The following is a 16,876-nucleotide window of genomic DNA, read 5'->3' on the forward strand; positions in this document are numbered from 1 at the left end:
CATGTGCAACTAAAATAATTGTGAGTAGCAGACATACTGACACCCCTAAATATTAGAAAAAATCCCGCGCTATGGAGATGTAAGGGGATGAAGGGGCTGCAGCCTCCTTAGAATATAGCAAAAGCTATATCTGAATGATGAGTGTATAGAGGGTAGGGAATTGGCGCTGCCCAATAGGGATATTATGATGGCGTCACTATAATGGATACTCAAATAAATAGGAGATACATAAATATATGGTACATCTATACATAAAATATCAGAGTTATATATAGAATTATTTCTATATATATATATATATATATATATATATATATATATATATAGAAAAGAGACGCCATCATAATATCCCTATTGGGCAGTGCCAATTCCCTACCCTTTATACACTCATCACACTGACACCCCTCTCTCTCACCCCTCTCTCTCTCACTCCCCTCTCTCATATCCCTCTCTCTCACCCCTCCCCTCTCTATCCCTCCTCCTCTCTCCCCCACTTTCTCTCACCCCCCCTTTTCTATCACCCTCCCTCTCTTTCTCTCCCTCTCACCTTCCCCTTTCTCACCTCACTCTCCCTCCCCCCACTTCTTTTGCCCTCTCAGGGGGTAGGGTCAGGAGCAGGGTTGGGGACCCCTTGTCAGGTAGGTTGTACGGGGCTCCATGATTTCTTATAGTGGCCCTGGGTGTGTTGAGCTCATTGTGACTACATCCAGGAACATCCCTATCAAAAGACAGCAACCTCGAAGTCCAATCTGAGACAAGGTTCTTACCCCAGATCATGCATGGTACAGCAATTGTCTGATGTTTCTGGGGATGGGGAGAATTTAAGTTCTGCTTAGGGGTATTATTGATTAAGGGAACAATACTAAGAGCATCTAAATGGTTTCCACATCACATCAACTTCAGTTCAGCTGGAATGACCTAATCAAGAACACCAAAAATAAGCCAGGATGAATGTGTGTGCATTCTGCTTTCCTTGGTATACTGAGCATATTCTGTAGATCCCATTGAAACAAATTAAATTTAGTGGCTCAGTAACTTCTGTGGTGAGATTTCCCTATAGTTGCCGCCCTTTCCCACAAGACTGTAACAAAGTTGTCTTGCTTTCAGCTGGATTCCCAACTATTTGTTAGCTACAGTATATATTATGGAGCTTTCATGGGCAGAGTGACACATTTTTGGCATTGTAAGATCAATCAGTTGGACAAAACTGGAAACTCTGGTGCAAAGTTCTTGCCAATAGAGTTCTCAAGAGATACAAGCAGCCAGCAAGTGATTTAACTTGCCAGTGACCACTGAAAACTAAAATATAGATTTCAAAATAAATATGTGGCCAGACTATGAACATTCAAGTATTAACATGTTCTTATCCAGTGGACAATTTAGTTTAAAAAACAAACCCTCATTGATTGCTGTAACTAAAGACACTGTAGAGTAATTTAAACTCAAAATCCCCCCCGGAAGCACTGAAGTCATTTAAGTTATTCTCTCAACATCCCCAGCTACCCTATGCCAGCAGTGACTGAGCACTGAGAATGAGCCAAACACACCTGGGTTTAGTTCATTGACGTTCAGCTGAACATTTTAAGAATTCGTATGCCGAAAGCGAACCCCATTGACGTCAATAGAAGCTAAAATGTCAAATCCATTTTCCCTATATTTCTTTTAAGCTAATTGGATTGGGATGGGAAAAAAAAGTCATGCTGCCTCTTTTTCTTCTGAAAACATGCCCTCAAATGGGAAGTGGGGGGCCCATGCTAATGAGGACAAGGACCTCTTCCCACACCCCTAGCCTGATTGTTATGGGGGTGCAGAGGAGACTTATTGGAATCTGGAAGACCCCTTTAAGATAATGTTGCCCCCAAATATTTGCCCCTCTCCTGTGTGAATGAGTAATGGGCACATATCACCCATACATATGCAAATACGTCAGATGTAAATAAAACACACAAGAGTCCTTTTAAAAAAAAAAAAATAGCCCTCCCACAAATCTAGCATTGTAAATCCAATGTCAGTTATGAGAAACCTCTACTGGTGATCGTTGCGAGAGAAAAAAACCTGTTAATACACTGACCGATCCACTCATGCCACTTATAACAGCTGACTGGAGCAGTCTTTAGATTTATATACAAGGGGGCAAGGATGTGGTGACATCACGGACCAAATCCAGACATAGTTATATTTGGTCTATAACCATGGACATATTTTGTCAATGATGTAACCACCACCCCACGGGGGGTTCCTGACTATGTGACTGGGTCCGGTGACACAACTGGTTGGTAAGTGCCTGTTCCTGCCAACGCCCTTAACAACTACCAACAGCAGAAAACTGTAATGTGTAGTATTACTACTATTATACATGATGTTTAGCTCCCAACGAACAGATAAATGTTCACTCCGAACCTTGGTTCAAACCTTTAGCTCAAACCTTATCAGCAGTCTTTTTGCCTTTTAATCTCTAATGTAAACACAGAAGAGGACCTTTGGGAGGAGGGAAACGTGGTTTACTTTCAGGATGAATTGCTGCACAGTGCCTGCAGCTACAGAGGTCAGTGAGATCTTGTGTTAAAGCTAATTTACTAATTTGCTAAGAGATTTTAGGTACTTGGATGACTCATAGCCTGACTACATTATCACCTTAAAATAACCCTCATGCCGGTAAAGATTCACAGGATATTCCCCTGATGCTCGCATAACCCAAAAATTCACTGAAAGGGAGCTACCAAAAGATCCAGCGTTTTTCCTTCTGCATTACCAGCGGTTTTCTAGTAAGGTCTATAGACGATCCATATTACATCTTATAATTACTGTGGCGCAAAAATGGTTTTACTGGCACAAATCTGTCTACTCTGAGGAGTACAAAAAGCTGTTGAATTAAATCTCCTATGCTGGAGACTATAATGATTGGTCCCCGATCCCGGGAGGACTGATTGGTAGTTTGAATGGGTCCCTGGTCCCCTTCCCTTTACTTCTCCCCCCCCCCTTTTTTTTCCCTCTTTTTTCCTATCCTTTCTCTTTCTTTTCTTTGCTGTTTTTGTTTACGTGACCCCTTGGATCACTTTTGTTCTCCTTCTTCTTTATTAAAAAAGGTGTTTACCGTGGAAATTGACACACAGGATATGGGGACTCCCTAGATCCTGGTATTCTGGATCATATTTTGATATACATATTTGCCTCTTCTGAATGCGCTGGCTTTTGTGGTGTAAACTTATTTATGGCAATGTATCCTTTCAGATCTGCCTATTTAGCGGTTGCACTTACTGACCTCTTCTTTTGAAATTCTAGATGCCTGGCTGTCATGCTAAACAATATTATGTGTCACTTACCCCAGACAAGTATAAAGAATAAGAATCCTGACATTACTCCCACTTGTCTAATTGGCGTTCATGCGTTTTCCACGCTAATGGCTTAGAAGATATCAAAACCAATAAGTCGGCATAGCAGCCCGGCAATTAGTATTAATAACCAGTTTAGTGTACATACAAATCAAATTCCTACACCAAGCTGCGCATAAAAAGAATCAATAAATATTTTGCATATAATCAACAAATTGTAAAGAAAATTACAACGTCAACATGAAAACAACACATTGGTGTGAACTAAGGAGGATGTGGAGCGCTCCACTGGTCCTTACCACCTCCACGCTGGTTCTCAGACCTCGGACACCGTCCTCCACTCCTCCAATAGACAATCCGGTTTACCGTATAGCCACGCCCCGATGCGTTTCGTCACTCCCGACTTCGTTGAGGTGGTAAGGACCATTGAAGCGCTCCACATCCTCCTTAGTTCACACCAATGTGTTGTTTTCATGTTGACATTGTAAGTGCAATGGGAGAAGGTTTTACAATGTTAAATAAAACTTTTAGTTAAACGGTATCACACGTTTCTCTCTTTTTCATATGATTACCTGGGAATCGTGTGCAAGAGGACATCCTGAGAGCACTTATTTAACCCTGAGGGGACTGGTGATACTGTTATCCCAAATACGCATTTGCCCACACCATGAGTATGGGGGGCTACTATTTCTGGAAAGAGACCAACTGATGAAAGTGGTTTTGCACGTTGGTGGTGGATTCTTTAAAGTGATCCGAGTTAAATTCATGGGAGCCACACCTGGGGAGTTCTTATATGAGACTTTGAACATTGAGAGGATGTCATCCAGGAACATATGCTTTCAGCAAGTACACTTTATTATCATTTATTTAAACATATATGTATGAGTTCTATGACATATAATTTTCTTTACAATTTGTTGATTATATGCAAAATATTTATTGATTCACTTTATGCGCAGCTTGCTGTAGGAATTTGATTTGTATGTACACTAAACTGGTGGTTTTATTTGGATTTAAGCTGCAGCAGTAGTAGACTAACTGTCACATTATTAGCACATTATTCTAAACAGTTTGAATTTTGAATAATATTAATGCTATCATATTAGCGTGAGGGATTATCACTATTTAATTAGTATTAATTACCTTGGTGGGGATGCACCAAAGTGGGATTACTTATGAGGGAGACTAAAGTATGAAAAACAGAAACATTTTACTTATAACTGCTTGATAACCTGCCTCATGACTTTCTTTGCTTGAATCTGCAGTAGATTGTGTACAGACTTTATGCAAGCTTTTTGAACTTGGTTTCCTCTTGATTCTAGGTTTGATACACTGGGTGAACGAACAGGGTAAAAGTAGCCAGATAATTGGTATGGACAGTCCTGTGCGCACACTGCATTTCATAGAGAAGAAATCTATGCTTGTTGTGATCTCTGAGAACTTCCTGCTGTTACGGTTCTTCATAACCCCAGAAGGGGACGCTGAAGAGATCTCAAAGGTGAGCCTAGACCTAGAGGATTACTGTCACTATGACACACTGCTGAATCAGTCAGTGGGGAGGCACACTCCTTGGTGTCCGTGGCTCATGGAGACCCCTTGGATTTTCATTTAGAGAGAGTTTGTCAAAAAGTGAGCATTGAATAAAAGAAACAGGTGCGCTAAACTCATGAAGTGTCAACCAATCAGGTTGAGATAAACCAATACAATAAAATAAAATGAAATAAATTGGTCTCAACACCAATACATATATTGCAGTGAACTGGTGAATGTAAACTGGTGAGCCACAAAGGCAAATACAGTGAGTCAATCGACAATGTGAACACAAGAATGACACTTAAGTATAAGTGTAAAACAGAAAATAAGGTGCATAAAGTCCAAAACAATATCCGTGATGAATACGGAAATTTCCAGGTGAAATGTTCACAGCAACTTTAAGGTGCAGTTGATCCCACCACCATGTTAGGACTGGCCCCTTACCAGAGCTGAGAAATTAAGGGCGTTTTGAATAGGAATCCAGATAGGAGAGGGGTGCTCAGGTGAGGATGTGTACTAAAAAGCACCACTCAAACGGGAGGATGAGCCTCTTACCAGATAGTAGACGGTATAGGGCTTATCGTAGATTCTCCTGATGGTAAGTGTCCTCTATCCTGGGCAGCCTCGATCTGGATGATTCCCCTCTGGTGCCAGTGAATATGTCCACACGGTTTCTCATAAAGACAGAGACCAGACAATAGTGCAGTACCTTCTTAACATTTATTGAAAAATTACAGGATGCACTTACATTGGTTGTCTTTAAATAATGCCTCGGGACTGGACCGAACAGAGGGTATGAATGATGACGATGCGGCGCTCCTCCCTGACGCGTTTCCTCCTAAAGCGGACATCAACAGAGACAGGTCCTGGCCAATCAAGCACAGTGATACCATGATTATTAAACCAGTGTGACAGTGCAGTCAGCTGTGAGGGGGCATGTCGCAGGCAGGTTGAGAGGCTCCAGGAGGACTGTTTAACTTGGAGGAAACTGTGTTTTCAGTTTCCCCTGTGGTTGACAAAATCCAGTTGGGGACCTGGAGCCTGGAGATTTCATAGCGATCAATGTGGGATGAAATCTCTAATCCTGGGACCAGGTCTTGGGAACAGCCAGGACACTGATTGTGCAGGTGGGTCTGGGCCTTTTTAGTAGAGACAGGATTGGGGTTCTGGGCTCCAACCCCCCCCCCCCCCCCAGGAGTCCTGGCATGCAAGGAAGTACAGTGCACAGTGCAGTCTGACAGTGCAGACGGAGGGCCCAAACCTGTGGGTTTGATCAGCAAGGAGACTTCAAAAGGAGAGTGTCAGTAGGGGTACAGAGTGTGTACCTAACAGGGACACTGTTACAGGGTCAAGAGGACCGAGGTCAAAGCCTGAGCCGCAGTGCTGACCAGAGAGCCAGGTGGCTTGGTATTATTTGATTATTATGTTTACTGCTATGTAAAGTTGAAACCCCTGCTTAGGAATCCTGGATGGACTATGTTTGTTATTTTTCTTTAATAAGAGTGGACCAAAAAGCCCTTGAATGGCACAACTGCCGTGGACTCTGCTCACTGGTAGGCTCTACATTTAAACTAAATAACCCCCAAATATCATACTAGGTGTTGGTACTTTTGGCAGTGTGGGCATGTGACAAGTCCTGCTGAAAAATGAAATTGGCCTCTCTATAAATCTGGTCAGCAGAGGGAAGCATGAAGTGCTCTAGAATTTCCTGGTAGAGGGCTGTGCTGACTTTGAACTTGATAAAACACGGTGGTCCATCACCAGCAGATGACATGGCTCCCCAAATCATCACTGACTGTGGAAACTTCACACTGGACCTCATGCAACTTGGATTCTGTGCCTTTCCACTCTTCCTCCAGACTCGGAGACCTTGATTTCCAAATGAAATACAACATTTTCTACAGTTATGATTTGTGGAGCCATGTCATCTGCTGGTGTTGGTCCACTGTTTTTTATCAAGTCCAAAGTCAGCACTGCCCTCTAGAATCTGAAGTTTTTCTCATTTTTTTTTGTCTGGCGAAATGTCAGCAGGGCAGAAAGTGAAGGTAAATCTCTCTAACTGGGCCCCAGATAGCAGTAAAAACCAGAAAGGCATTCTAACCCTTTCCCACCCTAGCAAAAACTAAGAAAAAAAGGTTTTGGCTGGCAATACATTTGTATACCCCATCTCTAATACTTTACAACCTGTAATATGTGGTAGATTGTCTCATTGTTTTGGTTGTGCTCCACAGGTGAAGCTGACTGGAAGGATTGGTAAGACGGCGGACATTCTTTGTATTGAGAAGACTTTGCTTGTTACAGCTACAGGGGAAAGTGTCATAAGGTAAACCTTTGTTCGGATCTATTGCATGCATACAGCATAGAAATTCCAGCACAGTTTTTTGGCACAAAAAATATGCCATATTATTTATCGGTGCCAGAATCTTTTTTTATTCATATTTTAATAGATTTGTTTAGGTGCATTAAATTCTTGCACAATAATACACTGCTCAAAAAAATTAAAGGAACACTTTTTTTAATCAGAGTATAGCATTAAGTCAATAAAAAACTCCTGGGATATTGATCTGGTCAGTTAAGTAGCAGAGGTGGTTAGAGGTGGTTGTTAATCAGTTTCAGGTGCTTTGGTGTTAATGAATTTAACAACTGGTGTACTAGATGGGCAACAATGAGACGACCTCCAAAACAGGAATGGTTTTGCAGGTTGAGGACACTGACATTTTTTTCCCTACTCATCTTTTTTGACTGTTTTTCACTAATTTTGCATTTGGCTAGGGTCAGTGTCACTACTGGTAGCACGAGGCGATACCTGGACCCTATAGAGCAGTGATGGTGAACCTTTTTGAGCCCGAGTGCCCAAACTGCGACACAAAACCAACTTATATATTTCAAAGTGCCATCATCCATCCCCATGCAGCACATCGCACAACTCCATCACACTGTAAATTTCTAGTACATAATATGTATTGCCCTTCAGCTCACAACTCTATTGTCCAGCCACATCACATCAGTGAGCTGCACATTACACATCGTCATGTAACTCATAGCACACCTCCTCACCATGCATCCCACCCTCCATACAGCTAATGTCACACTTTCCTCTTCATCACACATCTGGTCCCCCCTCTGCAGCTCACCACCCCCTCCCCCCTCTGCTGTTGTACGGCAGTGGTGCAGTGACACTCATATAGCCCATCATACTTCCTCTGCCCACACACCCATAGCAAATGCACATAGCACAGAACATGGTCACATGGCGCAGCTCATTACCATCAGCTCCGAACTCATCTCTGGGCTTTCTCCCCTATGGATTGAAGCAGCTGCATTCGGCAACCTCCGGTCAAACAAACTCCCACTTCACCTACTTTGCCCTCTAGTCGATTGGCTGTTCATTCCCTAAATGAGGGAGGTGATTGGCCTCCCAGTTGATTGGCTGTTCATCCCACGGCTGGGGGAGGTGATTGGCTGCCCTTCCTGCCAGTCTTATTTGGTTCCAAAGCTTTTCGCCAAAGAGTTGTGCTCTGAGTCAAAGTGCTGTGAATGATCTGGAGGAGGAAGGGCAGTGCCGGGACAGTGCATGGACACTGGGCGCTATTTCCTCTCAGTGAAGTGTGTGGAGCTTTTGTGTGCCCGGAACTGCTCAGAAAACTATAGCTCGCGTGCCCAGGGAGAGGCCTCTGCGTGCCATCAGTGGCACGCGTGCCATAGGTTCGCCATCACTGCTATAGAGGTTGTACAGGCAGTCCAACTCCTCTAGGATGGCACATCAATACATGTCATTGCCAGAAGGTTTGCTGTGTCTCTTACCACAGTCTCAAGAGCATGGAGGAGATTCCAGGAGACAAGCAATTACTCTAGGACTCGTCAGTGTTACAAGGTCTCCGGGGTGAATGGGGGAGCAGGAGTGTTAAATGTGGTGTTATCACTCTCACTCTCTCATATTGGTCATTGGAAGTTCAACATGGCACCTCATGGCAAAGAACTCTCTGAGGATCTGAAAAAAAGAATTGTTGCTCTACATAAAGATTGCCTAGGCTATATGAAAAGTGCCAAGACCCTGAAACTGAGCTGCAGCACAGTGGCCAAGACCATACAGCGATTTAACATGACAGGTTCCACTCCAAACAGGCCTCACCATGGTCAACCAAAGAAGTTAAGTGCACGTGCTCAGCGTCCTATCCAGAGGTTGTCTTTGGGAAATAGGCGTATGAGTACTGTCAGCATTGCTGCAGAGGTTGAAGGGGTGGGGGGTCAGCCTGTCAGTGCTCAGACCAAACACGCACACTGAATCAAATTGGTCTGCATGGCTGTCATCCCAGAAGGAAGCCTCTTCCAAAGATGATGCACAAGAAAGCCAGCAAACAGTTTGCTGAAGACAAGCAGACTAAGGACATGGATTACTGGAACCATGTCCTGTGGTCTGATGAGACCAAGGTAAACTTATTTGGTTCAGATGGTGTCAAGCATGTGTGGTGGCAACCAGGTGAGGAGTACAAAGACAAGTGTGTCATGCTTACAATCAAGTATGGTGGTGGGAGTGTCATGGTCTGGGGCTGCATGAGTGCTGCCGGCACTGGGGAGCTACAGTTCATTGAGGGAACCATGAATGCCAACATGTACTGTGACATACTGAAGCAACCCAAGACGTCCCCCCCTCCTGCCGCCTTCTGTGGCTCGCCCGGGTCTCCCGTTCCACCGGGAGACCCGGGCAACCAGCCTGCACGGTCGCCGAAGACCTGATCAAAGCCGCATTCGGCTCTGATTGGGTCTCCATGCAAAAACCCGGAAATTATGTCATGACATAACTTCCGGGTACTGGCGCCAGATTAAAAAAAATTACAGCATTCAAAACAGCCAAACTTGGCGTTTTGAATACTTTTAAGTGCAGAGGAGGGGTCTGGGGTCTTCAGAACTCTGAAGATTTTTACAATGATCTTTTTTTTAAATCTGGCTACCTCTTCCCTCCTGCCATTCTTGCCTAGGCAAAAACGATGTGTACCTTCTGCTGCAGTCTCCTGGGATATCCCCATAACACATCCCTGGAGGTTGCAGGAGTAGGGACACACAGAAGTCATGGGCGAAGCTGGCACACGTCATTGTGGGCCAGCTGCATGAACCTGGAACTGGCTCAAGATCACTGAGGAGTTCCAAGATGGCTCTGTGCAGCCTGGGTTGTGACACCTGAACAGCGGTCACAGCAGGACAACGATGGATCTGCTGGGCGGGTGAGTATGTGAAATAACGATAAGCCATCATAACAGGAAAGGGGTGGTTAACAAAAAAATAATATAAAAAGCTTGACAGGCTCCAAGCCACGTTTTTCTGTGCCTGCATCCACCTTGGAGCTGCATGCAGGCAGCCCATAGAAGTGGATGCAGAAGCAGCGGGTGCACAGACATAGTCACATGTCAAAATTTGACATGCGGGCTGGAGTGGGTACACAGATCTGAATGCACGGAACAGAGCCGAGAAGCCACTCCTGCCCGCAGTGGCAAATATTTACATGCAACTGGGCCCATGCAGCATCTGCATCCACTTATATGGACTGCCTGCATACAGCTCTGAGGTGGATGCAGACGCAGGAAAAGCATCTCCACACGGAGCACAGGACTCTTTGCCTGTTTGAATGAGCCCTTATGCATGAAGATGAAGTTGAAAGTCTAGTATTTAGGTTGAAAGATAGCTAGCCTTTTGAGTAATGGCATTGATAACTTACATTTTCTGTGTGATAAATGTGTATTGAACTGTGACATGCGTCACATAAGTATTAGTGCCAAATCCATATGGGCAACAAAATGTTACCTTGCTGCCAAACCTTCATCAGAGGATTAGAAATCAGCTTGACTCTTTCACACCAAATAAAAGCATACCAATTTTCAGAAGCTGAAATGTAGTGTATTGACCTCATTGACACACCGGCCACTTTATTAGGTACACCTTGCTAGTACCAGGTTGGACCCCTTTTGCCTTCAGAACTGCCTTCATTCTTCTTGGCATAGATTAAACAAGGTGTTGGAAACATTCCTAGAGATTTTGGTCCATATTGACATGATAGCATCACGCAGTTTCTGCAGATTTGTCGGCTGCACATCCATGATGCGAATCTCCAGTTCCACCACATCACAAATGTGCACTATTGGATTGAGATCTGGTGACCGTGGAGGCCATTGGAGTACAGTGACCTCATTGTCATGTTCAGGAAACCAGTGGTGAGAGGATTTAAGCTTTGTGACATGGTGCATTATCCTGCTGGAAGGAGCCATCAGAAGATGAGTACACTGTAGTCATAAAGGGAGGGACACGGTCAGCAACAATACTCTGGTATTTAAACTATGCTCAATTGGTACTAAGGGGCCCAAAGTGTGCCAAGAAAATATCCCCCACACCATTACACCACCGCCACCAGTCTGGGCCTTTGATGCAAGGCAGGATGGATCCATGCTTTCATGTTATTTATGCCAAATTCTGACCCTACCATCTGAATGTCGCAGCTGAAATCCAGAATCATCAGACCAGGCAATGTTTTTTTCAATCTTCTATTGTTCAATTTTCGTGAGCCTGTGCAAATTTTAGCCTCAGTTTCCGGTTCTTAGGTGACAGAAGTGGCACCCGGTGTGGTCTTCTGCTGCTGTAATCCATTTGCTTTAAGGTTCCATGTGTTGTGCGTTCAGAGATGGTATTCTGCATACCTTGGTTGTAACGAGTGGTTATTTGAGTTACTGTGGCCTTTCTATCATCTCAAACCAGTCTGCCCATTCTCCTCTGACCTCTGACATCAACAAGGCATTTTTGTCCACACAACTGCCATGCACTGGAAATTTTCTCTTTTTTCGGCCTTTCTCTGTAAACCCTAGAGATATTTGCGCTTGTAAATCCTAGTAGATCAGCAATTATTAAAATAGTCAGACGAGCTTGTCTGGCACCAACAACCATTCCACGTTCAAAGTCACTTAAATCTCCTTTCTTCCCCATCAAGTGGTCTTCCCCACATCTAGATGCCTAAATGCATTGAGTTGCTGCCATGTGATTGGCTAATTAGCAATTTGTTTTACCAAGCAATTGAACAAGTGTACCTAATAAAGTGGCCGGTGAGTGTACATTATTGTGGAGTTGATAATCAGTGTTGAAGATTTATTCCTCAGCATTCCAACTTACAAAATGTTGTTCCGTGTACTGTTCACTTTTGTCTGGTGCATATTTTGCAGCACTAATAATTTGATTAATGCATTTTGGATACAAACTTTTATCACATCATTATTTTGTTGTTATATGTATATATCCATAAAAGTATATTGTAAATTGTCCTGATCCTATACATTTTTCTAATATTTGAGGCAGTTGGTCCTGGTTAGGCTGAGGCTTCAGGATAAAAATGACTATGTCTTTAAAATATAGTTTCAAACCAAGTTGTGGTATGTAAAGAAGGAAATAATTTTTCATTTTTTGCTGCCTCTACCGTAGAGCTGCACGATTCTGGCCAAAATGAGAATCACGATTTTTTAGCTTGGAAGAAAGATCACGATTCTCTGTGTAACAAAAAAAAATTGGGATAACTTTACTGTTACGTTTTTTTTTTTTATTCATTAAAGTTTATTAATTGCGTTTGAAAGACTGCTGCGCAAATACAGTGTGACATAAAATATTACAACAATCGCCATTTTATTCTGTAGGGTCTCTGCTAAAAAAATATATAAAATGTTTGGGGGTTCTAAGTACTTTTCTAGCAAAAAAAATGATTTTAACTTGCAAGCAACAAATGTCAGAAAAAGGTCTAGTCTTTAAGAGGTTAAACTTCCTTTCTCCCTGGCAGAGGGAAGGAAAAGATACAATGTAATCATTTTTGTTTATAGTTACTGGGAGACTTATGCTGATAGGCGTTTGCAGGAGGAAAGATACAATGTAATCATTTTGTTTATAGTTACTGGGAGTTTTCCACAGCTGTTTTCTCTGCTCCCTCAGCTATGCAAAGAATCGAGAATATGTCAGGTTTAGATCGTCAGGGGGGGTGAATCGAGATCGCGATTTTCATACGATTAATCGTGCAGCTCTACTCTACCGCTAAACACAGCTGTGCTGCAAGAAAATTGTTCACTGATCTCTGTACATACACTGATAATTCTGCAAGAGTCGATCTGCTGTGCCCCCCGCAGATCTCAGTGGTTTCTCCCACCAGCCTTCATCTTACTACAGGATAGAGTAGTCATGGAATTCAGCAGGAGGAACCACTGACTTTTTTTTTTTTTTTTAAATTTTATTTATTTATTCAAAAGAGACAATGAAAATATTCCAATACATCATTTCAAGTCCATTTTACATTATAAAGCATTCAACACAAAATTATTTCCAACATCATCTGTTACATTAAATTCAATCAAGGCTGTAGGACTTAATTGATACAATTAACTAAAGTCATCTGTACTCTCCATTGTCCCTAATATTTTCTAACGTTATTTAATAAAACAAGAGAAAAGAAAGATAAAAGAAAAAAAAAAAAAAAAAAAAAAAGGGATTATAAATCAAGAGTTTCTCCCTCTCTCTCCCCTCCCCCCTCAACTGTTATCCCATGAATACTTTAGCTCCTTATCCTTTATATCATCAATTCCTGTCTCTACATAGTACTCCCCTAAATTCGTAAGTCAGAATCCCTAAATAGGGTTAAACATATATGTCCTCTTCTCATTTTATATTCCCAAAGGTCTCTGTTTATAAGCTTCCTCTTTTTCTTCTCTTCTATTCATTTCACTTTCCCTTTTATATTTCCTTCAAAGGTACTCTATGAACTGCTCCCTTGAAGGAAGGAGATGTTCTTAGAAGTAATGTAAGGGGGGTTCCTCGGTCCACGGAGAATTCTCCTAAGTTTAGTAATCCCCTCACTGAGATCAACCTCCCCCAAATCCTATTTCTAAGTGTCTTCCCCTTCCCTTGGTGTTCCCTATTGTGTTTCCTTGTATTCCTAGTATCTGTGTAATCCTGTGTCATGTGATACTGTGTTTATTTAAGATTATCATTAGTGTTCCAAGGCTACCTACAGTTAAGTAGTCTCGTTAACCAATACCTTTAAAATGGTGCTACTATGTGTTTAGTTTAAGTATTGTGCCACAACAATAAATATATTTCCACTGAAAATGTGACGTGATTAACTGTGATATAAAATACATAAGAAAAAAAAAAAAAAAAAAAAAAAAATTTAGTTATGGGGAGGAGGACAAACCCTCCCCTCCACTTGTGCCAATTAAATCCACCCGTGACCCATCCACACCCCTTGTGTAAAAAAGGAGGAAAAAAGAAAAAAAAAAAACACCCCTCCTCCATTTGGGGGAGTGTCCATTGATGCTCCTATTGTATTCTCCGTGCTATCTTGGTATTTTCTAAATGTTTCTCCCTATGAGTCTGGTATCCTCCCTTACCCCTATTTATTTTCTACTAACTAAGGGGAAGTGTAATGAGTTCTCCCTTCATCTGAAACTATAAACTGATTCCATAATGTCCATGTTTTAGTGTATAATTCGTGTTGGCCTCGTGTTGATAGAATCAGGTCTTCATATTTATTCATTTCTTCTACTTTGTTTATCCACATGTTAATAGTCGGCGAGTTAGTTTCTCGCCAGCACAGGGGTATGCACGCCTTAGCCGCATCCAATAGATGGCGAATGATAGAATGTTTATATTGCCTATCCGGCATATCCGGAGCGTGAAAAAGAAAGAAAACAGGTTCGTCCGGTATTATATGTTCTGTAAATTTCTGGGAAATCTCTCGCACCTGTTTCCAAAAGTTATCAAGTTTAGAACATTCCCAGAAAATATGTAATAAAGTCCCCTTTTCTTCTTGACAGCGCCAGCATCTATCTGAATTGTTCGGTGAAAATATATGTAAGCGTGTTGGTGTGTAATACCATCTAGATAACAATTTATAGTTTGTCTCCTGTACCCGTGTACAGATGGAGGATTTAAATGTAAATTGTAAAATATGTTGTAATTGTCTTAATGAAAACTTATAATTTAATTCTTTCTCCCAATTATCTATATAAGATGGTCTATAGTCTGATGTTGGCGTGACTATTAGGGAGTAAACCTTTGATATTACATGGGATATCGTTCCTGTTTGTGTACACATCTTCTCATAGGTGGTTAGTGGCCTATCAAATTCCCGTGGGGTACGCTGTGATTGTAAAAAGTGATGGAGTTGGAATGCTTTCCAATGATCTAATCCATACCCCTCTTCAGGGGAGGTCAATATATCCACCGACACCCAAGAGCCTGATCTCAAAAAGTGGGATGCCTGATAGATCCCCCTGTCTCTTAATCTACAGAAAGTTTTCTCCTGATATCCCGGGGCAAACTGTGGATTCCCTAAAACAGGCATTAATGGTGAATGCCTTGTCGAGAGAGCTGGGTTTTGAAAAATTTTTGAACATATCCGGATCGTTGTACCTACAGTCGGGTGTCGTGTCATATCTCGTGGTAATGAGCCAAAGCACCATGGTGCTCTATTCAGCGGTATATCACATTGCGCCTGTTCTACACTAGGCCATAGTTTAATCTCCTTATGACGGTTCCAGTCTATAAGTCTGCCTAAGTGAACTGCGTGGTAATATCTTAATATATCTGGAACCGCTAATCCACCATAGTTTTTAGGAAGATAAAGTAACTGCTTCTTAAGTCGCGGTCTCCGTTGGGCCCAAATAAATTTTGAAAGTACTACCTGCACCTGTCGGAAATAACTTGATGGAATCGAAATAGGTAAAGCCTGAAGGAGATATAGGAATTTCGGTAAGATGTTCATTTTAATTATATTACTGCGACCAAACCAGGAACTAAGTCCTGTACGCCATCTCTGTAATTGGTCTCTTATTTTATTCAATAGTGGTGGAAAATTCATCTTAAATATCTGAGAAGGCACAGGTGGTAATAAGGTCCCCAAATATTTCAGGGCCGAGTCTGTCCATTTTAAATTAAAATTTGTATACAGTTGTGCCTTCAGAGATTGTGAAATTCCTACTCCCATTGCTTCAGACTTACTCAGATTGATCTTTAAATTAGACACTATACCATATAGACTAAATTCCTGTAGTAAGTTTGGTAGAGAAATCAGAGGGTTGGTAAGATTAAATAACATGTCGTCTGCATATGCGGATACTTTCTGTTGAGTGCCTGCCAGTTTTATGCCACTGATATCGGGGTTATTTCTAACAGTGCACAAAAAGGGCTCCAAAGTGAGAGCAAATAATAGGGGTGAGGACGCACTCGACATGAGCTCTTGTCTGCTCCCTCCCCGATCCGACCGGCTCCAGCCTTTCAGTAAATCAGCAATCCATCAGTAGCAAACACCTGCCAAAGATGAGAGAGACTCTGCTGTCTTAGCAGCCGGCCGCGCACTCCAACGCCTGCCCGCCCGCCTACTCCTGCTGACTCACCATACGGCAGCAGTGTGTATTGAGAGCCGGGACCGCCGCGATTGCAGGAGGTAGCTGGAAAAAAAAAACCCCGCAGCCAGGAGGATCAGCTGGGCGAGGTACCGTGAGACGCTGAGATGAAACGAGTAGCCGGCGTCCGGCAGCATAAGCAGAGGGAGCGTGACCCCTAGGAGTCCGGAGAGGCAACAAACAAAAGTCAGCTCGGAGAGAGACAGAGAGCAGGAGATCCATCTGTGGCCGGGGGTATGGAAGGTGAGAGGGGCTGGTTCCCCATACCCTCATTGGGTGATACAAAAAAAAAAGTTACCACTTGCATTCCTGGATGTTGTTAAAAGGACAGAGTTCATGACTGCAGGTTGTGTGATATTTCAAGTGAAACATTGAGATATTTAAACACTCTTTTTTAACACACCGGGAAATTCCGTAAGGAGAGAAGGGAGGAAGGAGGAAGGGAAGGGGAGAAGGAAAAGGGGGATACATATGTGAGCCCGGCATGTCCCCAGGGAGAAGGCGCGGAACAAGCAGGATACGTTCCTCAGCCCGCACGTCCGGGAAACAAAGGGGAGAGATAGTACAATATCTCAAGCCGCAGACACATAC

General features: G+C 42.7%; 1 protein-coding gene across 1 annotated transcript in view; it reads left to right on the forward strand.

The window, feature by feature from the left end:
• Positions 1–16,876, forward strand: part of IFT140 (intraflagellar transport 140) — a 194,950-nt gene that overhangs the window by 23,963 nt on the left and 154,111 nt on the right. The window contains exons 6-7 of the mRNA XM_082260271.1: positions 4,655–4,830; positions 7,097–7,188. Of these exons, the coding sequence (XP_082116397.1) occupies positions 4,655–4,830; positions 7,097–7,188 (268 nt within the window). The remainder of the gene's footprint in view (positions 1–4,654; positions 4,831–7,096; positions 7,189–16,876) is intronic.

The sequence above is a fragment of the Pelophylax lessonae genome (assembly GCF_965119305.1).
Source record: "Pelophylax lessonae genome assembly, chromosome: 6".
Classification (NCBI taxonomy): Eukaryota; Metazoa; Chordata; class Amphibia; order Anura; family Ranidae; genus Pelophylax; species Pelophylax lessonae.